The following is a 12,842-nucleotide window of genomic DNA, read 5'->3' as shown; positions in this document are numbered from 1 at the left end:
AACACAAATAACTTAGGTTTATATTAACAGACTTTTTGTGAAATAAACTCTCTAATCAATTTTTAAGTTGTTTCTCTATTCTCCTTCTTCAAATTACTCTTATAAAAAGAACAATAAGCTTAATGATTCAAAGTAAAATTAATAAGAAAGAAAATATAAGTCCTATTTTGTTTAATGGATGATAAAATGAAGCATATAGTCATTGCTAATGACATGAATACAGTGTTTTCCTTTATTTGGTGGCTAACAGTTCACGACCAATGCATTTTTAAAAATTTTTTACATACAAAAGACAAATAATTGATCTTATTGCTCAATTTCTAAAAGTAAAATAAATGAATAAAATAATAAAACCAATCTATGTTTTTTTTTTTATAAAAAAAACAAGTTGTAAATCTATCATTTCTATAAATTTCAATTTATGAAAAATTAAATAAATTTCTTTCGATAAAATTGTTGGTGTACAAATTTAAATTCAGCGGGTAATAAACTTTTTCTTTTATGATGAAATTTAGCATATTCAAGTCATTTCTAGCAATAGTATGCTTCATTTGTATCACCCGTTGAATAAATTATAACTTATGTTTTTTTTCCTCGTGAACTTTATTTTGAATCTTTGAAGTTAAGTTTTTTGCATTAGGGTAATTTGGAGCAGGGAGAGAGAAGTCATTGAAAAAATGATTAAAAGATTTAATTTTTTGAGACATGAATTTTGTTAATATAAGACCAAAGTCACTTATATAAAATTGACAATAACCAAAGCTAATAAATTTTTAAATAATTAAAAGATTAAAATTGATAAATATATAGTTAAGGGATTAAAACGTATAACTGTATAACTAATGGACCAATTTGATAATTTTTTAAATACGTAAAGGACTTAATCTATCAAAAATATAATTAAAGAACTATTATAAACATACTCATATAACTGAAAGACTATTTATAACATTTTCTCAACTTTATAAATACAAAGCACAATTCATTTTTATTTAAAATATGAAAGGAAAAAAAAGCAAAGGTAGTTAGTGTAAAAATGTTTCAATTTTAAGTTAAAAGACATTGTTAATCTTAAACTCTATTTTACTCTCCAAGTATATATTTTTCTGTTTTTTCAACCAAACATTTCTAATTCAATTCTCTATTTTACTTTCTAAAAAATGAATCTTTTTATTTTTTTAATACTATATTATTATTTTATTTTATTCTTATTTTCTTATTTCATAATATAAATCATTTCCCCCAAATAATTACTCTATAATTTTTTGTTATATAACTTTTTTTTTTCACAATTGATAACAATCCTTTGAATCATACCCTTTTCATTTTTATATTATTATTGCATGTGATTATATTTAGTTTCTGTAAATTTTTCAAGATATACATACCAAATATTTTCAAAGATAAAAAATAGATTGAAGTTCGAAATTTTAGTCTTTTTTAAAAAATAAAAAAAAGTTTAAAATATTTTAAAAAAATAAACACGTTAAATTTTTTTAAAAAAGTAAAACTTCAACGTCAATCCATTTTTTATCTAATTAATTCATTTTTTTTCCAAAAAAATTTGGTTAGACCCATCTAAAATGTGGCATGAAGAAAACCCCAAATGTGAAACCTAAAGTACAATAATATATAATATTTTTGGCTATAAATAAGAGAAGTACCGTATACTAAACTGTTGGTTGTACTAAATTAAGAGCAGAGCAAAAAGGCGGGAAACGTGAGAGAATGAAGGACAAAACGGAGAAAGCCGGAGAACAGCCGCCGACGGTAGACGAACGGTACACACAATGGAAGTCTCTGGTTCCTGTTCTCTACGATTGGCTTGCAAACCACAATCTTCTTTGGCCTTCACTCTCTTGTCGGTTAGTACATATATATATACACACTCTTTTATCTCTCTAGGGTTTTCAACTGCTCGTTGTTAGTTTTGTATAATTTTTCATACCTCTGCTGTTTTAATTTTGATTTGACACGGAGTTCAAGAAATTAAAGAATTACTTTTGAATTTTGTTTGTTTGTTTGTTTGTTGGTTTTGACATGACATGAGTTCAAGAAATTAATGAATACTGTGGAATCTTGTTGGTGACTACACTCACATCCCCATTACTTTATATATCTAGGGTTTTGTTAACCAGCACTTCCTATTGTAGAGTGTTGAACTACAAATGTTAGTCTGGAGCATTTGTTCAAACCTCTGTTTTAATTTTAATTTGATACGGAGTTCAAGAAATTAAAGAATACTGTTGAATCTTGTTTCGGTTTGTTTGTCTTGTTTTGACTTGACATGAGTTCAAGAAATTAAAAGTACTTTTTGAATCTTGTTTCAATTTTTTTGTTGGTTTTGACTTGACATGAGGTTCAAGAAGTTAAAGAATATTGTTAAATCTTGTTTCAATCTGTTTGTTGGTTTTGACTTGACATGACTTCAAGAATTAAAGAATATTGTAGTCCTTAAACTAAATATTTGTACCAAAATATCTTAGCTTATGTCTTAAACATGACATGTGTAAAATTAAAACTAAAGATATGTCAAGAAAAGAAACAGACATTCTTTTTTGAAAACTAGAAAGTTAAGTAAGCAAACAAATTGATATAGAAGTAACATATCTGTTTTTTTCTTTTCAAAGGGATATCTTAATATTAGGGGCCTAATAGAGTTAAGGATAATCTACGGTGGATATATTGACCAGTGTGTGAGTGAGTGCATGGGGGGTTGTAGTGCTTCGTGAAGCTACTTCTTGAGAAACTGGTGTTTATAGATTTTTTGTAAACCTAGACATCCATGTGAAAATCATAATTAGAGGATTTGGGTAGACGCCCGTGAAGGTTCCAGTATTTTCACACCGTTTGTTATGTGACATCAAATTTAATAAAACTCAGTCTACAATCATGTCGTATGTTTGAAAGTGAAGTGTACTGGCAGAATATTGGTTCATCTATTGTTGGGATGCAGGTTGTCTGCCACATTTGACTGCAGATTCTTTGGCCATTGGTTTATACTTTTATATTTCTCTCTTTATTTATGTCTCTGTTTTGGTCTATTTAGAGATTTAATTGTTTTACTGATGCTTCAGCCTCTTCATGTAATGGTATTGCTTCTTTGCTTGTTTATCTATGGATACTAATAAATGGAACTACTGATTTTTCTTTTTCAGATGGGGCCCCCAGTTTGAGCAAGCAACTTACAAAAACCGCCAGCGCCTCTACCTTTCCGAGCAGGCAAGATGATCATTTCATGTCCTTTAATCTAGGATAACTTCTAATTTGTATGCACTATGCACATATTGTCACGCCCCGAGGCTACCCAGTAGATGCAAACAGGGGACCTAGGATCACGAGTGACCCCAAGCTAATCCTGAGCTGACATATCATAAGCAAACTGGACATATCTATGAAAAGATGAACTAATGCGGAAGCTAAATCATGAGATAACTGAATGACTATATTCCCTATACTGGTCTAAATATATATATAGAATTCTAAGAGTTTAGTAATACTGAACAATCACTCAAAAACTAATGCTGAATCTAATACTATGTTTGAAAAAACCTCTACTGACTGGAGTTGCGGGGACATGCCCAATCTAACTCTAGCAAAATTAAAACTGAAATGAATGATTAAAATGAAAAACATGTTTGACTGGAGTTGCGTGGTTCACCTTTTTCTGCTGAAAGTTCTAAGTTTGATTTTGGAGGTGTTACAGATAGACTTCTTTCTTCGGGTATGGACTTGAAGTGCATAATGATCTTTCTGTAGCAAAAAATTGGTATCTTGTCAATATATGTTGCTTTACCATGAGTGAATTTTCCCATGTTGATGGTGGTTCATGGAACATTGGAGAGAAGGATGGATTATTCTTCTTCATGCCAAAAGATTTGACAAAAACTCAGCCTAAATATGAACAGGAACAAGACGTAGTGAATGCCTGAATGTAATCCAAACAGGGAAGTTTCTATTTGACATTTATATGTTATGTTTTCATGATGGTAAACATGTTAGATTGACCTTGATAATATTTTTATAAGGTTGCTAGTAAAGAGCTTGGAAGTACCAAGAGTATTTGTTTGTTCAGTTTTTGCTTTAAATTCCATAGTCTGTGTTATAGTTATTATCATCACATCCTTCGTCATCTCATTTTTCTCTTACATCACTGCGAAGGCGATCTCAACTTTCATCATAATCCCCTTTTTCTCCTCCCTGCAGACTGATGGTAGCGTTCCGAATACCCTTGTCATAGCTAATTGTGAGGTTGTAAAACCTAGGGTTGCAGCAGCACAACACATATCTCAGGTGTTCTCCTGTGCATAGATGCAAGCTTTTTCCTATTTCTTCCTGTTATTCTTTCTATTTAGTCACTTTTTATGATATTGATTGCATATATTTCAGTTCAATGAAGAAGCACGTTCGCCTTTTGTAAAGAAGTTTAAAACTATTATTCATCCTGGTGAGGTACATCTTTCTTTGCCCCCCATCTTACTATAGGATCCAAACATGAATTCTTCTCTTTTTGGTTTATTTAATAATTTGATCATATTGTTTCTTTCTCAAAAAAAAAAAAAGTTGATCATATGGTTAAGATTTTGTGTTACTTCAGAATACGGGCGATTAGTGCTCTGTTTGTAGAATTTCCTGAATGGTTATTTTCTATTGGTAGCTGTTTCATCACTAATGCAGCGAGCGTTTAATGCATTTTGTTTTATCAATTAAACTAAGAGTCAAACCCTCTTGTAGCAGCCTCATTAGTTCGGACTATTTTGCCTATTATAGTGCTCGACTGTTTATACACTTAAAGTGTCATTACATTTACATCTTATTTGGCTAGTATAGACAAAAAATTCTCAGAACTCATTCTTCTTAAAATTTGTCTGCTATAAAACATAAGAAAAATAATTTAAATTTGAAATCTCAGAAGATATTCAAGTTCACAAGAGCTTTTGACATTCCAGATTTCTTGTTGTTACTTACAGAATTAATTAAAGTTACGTCTCCAATAAAATAAGATGTCATTAATAGATATTTTTTGTTATTATAAAATAGTAAATTATATATATGGATATGGGAGTAAGGATGTTATATAAGTAATTTTTCAAAGGGTGTACCATTATTATGATACATGCTGTTATAGAGGTAAAATATAACATAAAAATTCAGATTCAAAGAGAACTTGTCTGCAATAGTGTAGTTTTGTAATAGAGGGTGGTTGTCATTAGGTGCTTATATTGGAATTGTCACATGGTTTCATAGTTAAATTCCCGTTTTAGACTACATAATGGCTTTATTTGTTGAATGTTGTCGAACTGTGAATCACTCACACTTGCATTATCATCTTTGGAGCAAAAATTGAGAAACTTATTGCATAAAGCCAAATGAAATAGGGATATATATTATAAAGCCAAACCTGGTGTCATTTCCCAACATTGAGATAATTTGGGGTCATACATTGGGATTTAGACTTGGAAGAGTTTCATAGGGAGTATTAGTGCTTATAGGCCCCAAGTTCTGGTTAGATAATTGAACTTCTGCCAGTCCCTTTTTTCCCTCATTTAGTGGGAAAGTAATTTTACACAGACGGTTTTCAACATAATTTTACAGCTGTTCTTTTCTTGTCATGATTCTTTGGATGTCAGTTATACTTCCTCACGTGGAGATGAATTTATTCATCGAATTCTGCTGAATCCTTTCAATTATACTAACTGTTCTCCTTCCTTATTTTCACTATAAGAATGGAAATTGCTGGACCGACCTGTGTTGCTTTAAAAAATCAGTCTCAGAAGCCCTCATAACATGTAACGTGTACTTGAAAGACAAATAATCTGCTTTAACAGATCCACTGGCATTCTATAATATGATTTCAGGTGAATCGAATTAGGGAACTGCCTCAGGATAGCAAAATAGTGGCCACACATACTGACAGTCCTGATGTAAGCATCTGCTTCTGAATATTTCAATTTCCTTTTCTAGCAATATCATACACAATTGTCTCCTCCCTAGTGGCTGCTGTTTCTTTGGCGCTCTTATCAATATTTAGTTTCCACTGACCTTGGAAAATTTTGGAATCAGGTTCTTATTTGGGATGTTGAGTCTCAGCCTAATCGCCATGCTACCTTGGGAGTAAATAATTCTCGACCAGACTTGGTGAGTTTTCTAAACAAAATGTTCAGTTTGCCAACTTTGTATTCTTTTAAGTAGTGACTTAGAGTCAATATTTGCTTGCAGATCTTGACTGGACATCAAGACAATGCTGAATTTGCACTCGCAATGTGCCCTTCTGAGCCTTTTGTGCTCTCTGGAGGTTGACCGACCAGTCTTAAAAAATTTCTATTTCCCTTTTTTCAATTTGTTTGTCCTTCTTTCCTTTGTATATTCTGCTTCAAAAAGAATGCCTCTTCCTGTTTTTGGCAACTATTTAATTCTAACTTTCTACATGACGGATTTAAGATTACAAGAATAAAGAACACTTATGTACATATCTTTAGTTTAAGACGATAAGATTTAAAAGACTTCTTTATTTTCTTTAATTCCATACTAAGTAAAACTAGGCAAAAGAATTGGAAGGGTGGGAGTATTTCTTTTTAGCTTGTCCCCTTAGTGACATGTTCTGATCATTGGTGGGGGTGGTGGGGTATGGTTTTGCAGCTTACTCCGTGGATAACAATTTTCAGCTACCGGGGTAAACCCATATTTTGTTTCAAAACAATTCCTTCTTCTTGACTCCTGAGTGGATTTAGTGTTGGTATTGCTTCCTTTAGTTCTTACCTCAGATATGTTTTACTTTTCCAAGCTTGGTGCTAAATAAAGCTAATGCACTCATGGATTAATTGTTGCAGGGAAGGACAAATCGGTTGTTCTGTGGAGCATTCATGATCATGTGTCTACTTTGGCAGCAGCAGACCAGGGAGAAACAAAGTCTCCTGGATCTGGAGCAGGTAACTCGAATCCTTCCGCAGAAGGCCCTACTGTTCAAGCTCGAGGTATTTTCCAAGGACACGATGATACTGTAGAAGATGTTCAGTTTTGCCCTTCCAGGTAGCTATCGCATCTCCTACATTGAATAAGTTTAGCACTTCAGTTTTTTTGTTTAGGAGTTTTGATACTTGATGTTGTTTGGGGTGAACACTGCCAAAACCTTCGTGTAATGTGAGTTTGTTTGAAGCTGAGCTAATACACATATGAGTTGTCGTGTCTCATGTCAAAGAAGAGAGAAAAATGAAGAAGTCAACAGAAAGAAAAGCAATTTGTTCATTGCTTATCCTGGATTTTTATTTTTTTTTAACACATCCTTACTGGATTCTCTTTTTGAATATAGTGCGCAGGAGTTTTGCAGTGTCGGAGACGATTCCTGCCTTATAATCTGGGATGCAAGAGCTGGTTCTTCTCCTGCTGTCAAGGTCACATTCATTTGTTTTACTGAAGCACTTAGTGACTAATTTTCTACCCTTTTTCTGTGGATAAGTGGAGAGCTTCTCTTGATCTGTGCTTTTGTGAAAATGACTTCCCCTGATTATTAGTGAAATCTTACTACAGATATATTGCTTCTGTGTGCGTGGGTGTAGAGGTCAGGAGGCATTTCTGTCGTATTGCCTGTTCTTATACTGTAGCTAGATAAGTATAGTTCGTGATATCAGATAGATAAGTGCCGTGTCCCTAAATCTCCCCCTAGATGTGATTGGCAACCCAACACACACCACCGGCCAGGCGAACCCAGTTTTCATACCTTAACCATTAATTCACAGCATTTAATAAATTAATAAGTATTCAAAGCCGGTAGCATGTATTCTTCAGCGTTGGATATGCTGGCCACCTTCAAAAGTGTGGTTACGATAGATAGCTTATTACAAAAAGCCTAGGAAATCCACTCTCTGTATTTTATCTACTATACATTACTCTTTACATAAAAAACACAAAGTAGAAATGCATTTCCCTTTGATCTTTTGAATGGTGAGTTTGAGCTCACTTTGAAATTCTCTCATTCCTCTCCTTCCATATGGTCCACCATATGCAAGCTGGGACAGTTCCACCATCTTTTCTGGCTTTTGCTCATTCCCCTTCTGGTCCAGCAGCTCAATAGATCGACAGTGAGCTCTGGCATTGTCCAGCTTTCCCCGGCCAAGGTAATGAATAGGAGGGACCTGATTAGGAAGTTACCTTGCAGTGGAGGAAGAGGTGACTGTTTGTGTCATTAGCTTCCAACAAAGAGGGCATATGCAAGCTAAGTAAAATTTCCTTTTCTGTAATGCCTCATGGGTGAGACATGCCTTCTCTACTACCATCCTGGAGAAGCATTTCATCTTAGTAGGTGCCATGCTTTTCCAAGTAGCTTTCCAGGTCCTCTATCCCTTCTTGTCATCTCTAATGCTTTGTAATTTCCTTGCAGTTATTTTTTGGTTGCTTCTGGTCATGTTTCCTTTGATATATGTTGTAGCACATTATATGAGAAAACCCTGTTCTCTGAACCATCTTCCTGAGTTAATTTAAGCTGGAGTGTAGTAAATCTTGGCGATTTGTGGCAGTTAATAGCAGCAGGATTTAGGAAAAATGGTGATGGATGATTGTTAATTATGAGGGGTGGTGATAATTCTTAGATTTACTTTTTGTGTATAGCCCTTTCATAAGAAGACACAAAAAGTAGGAGTTCAGTGTTATGAAAGGCACTCGCCTTTTTCCGGCGAGGCGAGGCGACTTCAAAAAGGCGTGTCATGGTGACGGAAAGGTGTAAGATGACGTGGTGTGGCGATGCAATAGGCGTCACCTTTTTTTTTTAAAGGTTTGACTTAATAAATAAAAGCCAAAATTAGGGTTTTTTTTGGATATTTTTGCACACTTGACCTTCACAAGACGCTCTTCCTTTTCTCCTCCTATTTTGCGATTGCTGCTCCTTCATGGAGACTTCTTCTTCGCGAATTGCAATCGCAACTGCTGCTCCTCCTCAGGTACGAAATCTTATCACTAGTTCTTCTCTTCTTCTTTTCTAGTTCTTATCTTCTTCTTCTCTTCTTCTTCTCTAGTCTCTACTCTGTTTTTTTTTGGCGGAACTACCCTATTTTATTTTTGGGTGGAACTACTTTGTTTTTCAGTATTTAGAGTTTGAGACTATGCTCGGTTCTGTACTTCTGTGGTAGACTGTAGTGCTCTGCTCACTAGGCTGGAATCTGCCTATATTTTTTTAAAAAAATTTAATCCTTCTATAATTTTTTCTTTCCTATGTAATTTAGACTTGTACTAATTAATATAGTTTATATTTGTGTGAATTCAATGGCGTCAGATGCTAACAGAAAGAGGGACGTTGCTAATGAATGTTATTGTTTTTGAGATTTTGGATATTTATATATGTTATTAAATATTTTACATTTTTTGTATTAATTGGCGCCTCAATTCAACTTGCCGTCCAAAACACTGATACATTAGTGTTAAGTCTTTTCAGATAATAGGTTAAAGAAAACGTTGTATTGCAAAGACTTTCCATTAAAGCCCCCCAAAGTAGATGTAATCCATGCAGTTCTTGACTCTTCCACTTATGATGTCTTTCCATTTAATTATGCATCTATTTGTTTTGCATTCCTTGAAATGTCTCCTTTCTTATCATTTTCATTTCTACGGTTGCTACTAAATCATTTACTGTGTCTTTTGGTCATAATCATGTCTCTAGTTGGACTGTGCAATCTGATCATTTTTTCTGCAGGTAGAAAAGGCTCATAATGCTGATCTTCATTGTGTTGATTGGAATCCTCACGATGTAAATTATATTTTGACCGGGTAATAATTGTAACTGTTTGTCCTATTGAACTCAATAAAGATGTTTAAGTAGGTTGATCCTTGGACAGTGCATTAAGCTTTTTGTAATTTTTATGCGATGTGTATCCTTTTTTTTTTCCACCTTTATGCGAATGTCTGTTTCCATGATTCCACGGATGCTTTTCAATTTTTGTGGAAGCCTTAAATTGTAGCTATGCCTCCTCTAGGTCGGCAGACAACACCGTCCGCATGTTTGATCGACGAAACCTAACTTCTGGGGGAGTGGGATCGCCTGTACATATCTTTGAGGGCCATACTGCTGCTGTGCTTTGTGTACAGGTTTGAGAGCTATTGACATATGTCCTTTCTGTTGCTGTCCACCCTTCTTTACGTTGGTAAGGGTTACCTATTTGCATGAGACCTGCACTGGTGTTTGATAAAAATTCTGTTCCAGTGGTCCCCAGACAAATCATCAGTCTTTGGAAGTTCGGCGGAAGATGGTATCCTGAACATCTGGGATCATGAAAGGGTTAGAGATCGTTATCTTCTTATTTCTTCCTTTTCCTTATGTTCCATATGCTGATGAAGTTCTTCTAGTTAACGTTGAAAATCAAGTTGTTGACTCTTTAAAAAATCATTTCATGACTTGCATAAAATAATGTATTTATATTCTCCAATGATTTAGAAAAACATCCAATGATTTAGAAAAATATTCTTTTTATGCACAAAACCAGAGAGGCTCTAAATTACTGCTATTTTTTGGTATTATTTAAGCTCCTTTTTTCCCCCTAGTAAGGCATCATTATTTGTTAGACTCCATGGTAGCTATTGACTGACATTGTTAAGGTTATAGTTTATCATTTGGTTCATTCAAGTGGTGACATTGTTTTGATTTAAGGACTTTGTCCCTATCTAACAGTCAAAAGAAATTATACTTCACTGTTAGTAGTTTCAATGAAAATTATTTTCTCCCAGATTGGTAATTGGGAGGACGGTGCTAGTAGGGAAGATCCAACATCTCCTCCAGGCTTATTCTTTCGTCATGCTGGACATAGGTATGCATTTTCTGTTCAATTATTTTACACAATTTTGTATGCATGGTTCCAGTTCTCGTTTGCTTCTATATCCTTAATGTGTTTGGAGATGCTTCTGATTGACTTTTATCAAAGCCCCTATCCTGTGCCCCCAAAAGAAAAGAAAAAAAAAGAGAAAATGATGGGGTAGTGGGGGTTGGGTGGCAAGTCCAATATAAAGAAAAGAGCGAACTCCACGGCAGTGATAACTTTTTATTGACCTTGCACCAAGATGGTGTCAAATTTTATGGTTGTATATATAGTATAGATGCGGTGCTGCATAAAGCATCTTCGATCAGGCTTCCCTCCATGTACATCCTCTTTAGCCATTGGTATCAATTGCATTCCAGAGCATATTCTCTAGGCCATGTAGATGCTCAAGTCATTGGCACAGTGTAGTGCAGAGTGTTAAGAGGGTGATCACTTATATTTGTGCTCCTTATTTAAAAGAAAACCATGTATATTTATGCCTTTGAAGTTAAGCAGAGAGCATCTACATTCATATGTACTCCATATATGAAGTGCTATCTTTGTGGATGCAAATAGGGATAAGGTGGTCGACTTCCACTGGAATGTAGCAGATCCATGGACGATTGTTAGTGTGTCAGATGACGGAGAAAGTACCGGTGGAGGTGGTACATTACAGGTAACATCCAAACTTCTTGTTATGCTTGTTAGTTGCTTTTATCCATCACTCTAGGTCAACTTACAGATAACATTTTATAATTCTCGGTATCTGATTAGAACTAACATTTGAATTCCATATGGCATTTATTAAATTGTAAATGATGATTGGCGCACGATAAATTCAACGAGGCTTTGGCTTAAGCCTGATAAAGTTGAATGACATCTGCTTCTCTGTGAAAAATTGTTATGATTTTTGATCTTCTTTTCGTCTAAATACCCTTCATGAGTTCACCATAGTTAGCAAAAGACCTTCACCTTACCCTATTGTTGATTGTCTCATAATATGTGACAGTGCATTAGCATCTTCAATTGACATTTCTTAAATCTCATTGTCCAATCTTTTGCAGATATGGCGAATGATTGATCTCATTTACAGACCAGAAGATGAGGTTCTGGATGAACTGGACAAGTTCAAGTCTCACCTGCTTACTTGTTCTTAGTGTTTCCATATAGGCGATGTCACTGATGTTCAAGCCATGTTAATGGAGGATCTAAGACCAAGCTACGAGTTTGCTGAGTCGATCAGATGACTAGCATTTGAGATATTTATGTATTGAATCCCTTGTTTAATCTTACAACTGAATTCAACGATTATGGAAACGCCCCCTTTAAGGCATATAAAGGGGATTTCAGTAGTTTGTGGCATTTGGTTGAAAGAGAGAATTCCATCTTTTCACAGTCAGTAGTGTGGGATTTCAATGTCTAGAAAAGATTTGAAAACTAATTAGTGTCTTGGAGAAGTTGAAGCTGTAATGAAGGTCTTATCGATCAAATTCTTATCTCTTTTTATTACAATTGCATGTTTTTTCGATATTAGATTTCATGTTCCATAGTACGAGCCTGTTTGGTTCAGCTTAAAAGCTGGTCAAACTGACTTAAAAGTTGGTTTTTGACTTATTTAGCTGTTTGGCAACACTCAAAATAACTTATTTTAAGTTAAAAAAAACTTATTTTAATCTAAAAGTTAAAAGCTGGGGTAGGAGTGCTTTTTTTTTTAGCTTATAAGCTGTTTTAAGTTTGATCACATTTTTATCTTTTTGCCCTTAATATTTTTATATAATCTTTAAATTACCCACATAACCCTAACATCTCTTTCTTTCATTTTTCCCTTTTTACGTTCGGCATAGCAACTTCAGCACTTTTATCCAAACGCATAACTGCTTATTTTAAAATAAGTTTCAGCACTTTCAAAAGTACTTTTTTAAAGCTACTTTATTAAGCCCATTCAAACGGGCCCTACATCTCAAGCTTTTAATTATTCAACAAAAGGTACAACTCTACAGTAAAATGGGTACATATGGTGTCAAAAATTCATGGTATTCTTTTAGTTCTTCAGAAAAGGTGAGG

General features: G+C 34.2%; 1 protein-coding gene across 1 annotated transcript; it reads left to right on the top strand.

The window, feature by feature from the left end:
• Positions 1 to 1,659: 1,659 nt before the first annotated feature.
• LOC107014851 (WD-40 repeat-containing protein MSI4) lies at positions 1,660 to 12,311 on the top strand. The gene is made up of 15 exons (XM_015214959.2): positions 1,660 to 1,865; positions 3,159 to 3,222; positions 4,207 to 4,293; positions 4,390 to 4,452; positions 5,859 to 5,924; positions 6,064 to 6,138; positions 6,220 to 6,295; positions 6,831 to 7,029; positions 7,310 to 7,391; positions 9,683 to 9,756; positions 9,963 to 10,074; positions 10,190 to 10,264; positions 10,711 to 10,790; positions 11,355 to 11,454; positions 11,843 to 12,311. The coding sequence occupies exons 1-15, from the start codon at positions 1,729 to 1,731 to the stop codon at positions 11,933 to 11,935; spliced, it is 1,383 nt and encodes a 460-aa protein (XP_015070445.1). The 5' UTR covers positions 1,660 to 1,728; the 3' UTR covers positions 11,936 to 12,311.
• Positions 12,312 to 12,842: the final 531 nt, after the last annotated feature.

This window comes from Solanum pennellii, chromosome 3 (genome assembly GCF_001406875.1).
Source record: "Solanum pennellii chromosome 3, SPENNV200".
Classification (NCBI taxonomy): domain Eukaryota; kingdom Viridiplantae; phylum Streptophyta; class Magnoliopsida; order Solanales; family Solanaceae; genus Solanum; species Solanum pennellii.
This window is presented reverse-complemented; position numbering and strand designations above follow the sequence as displayed.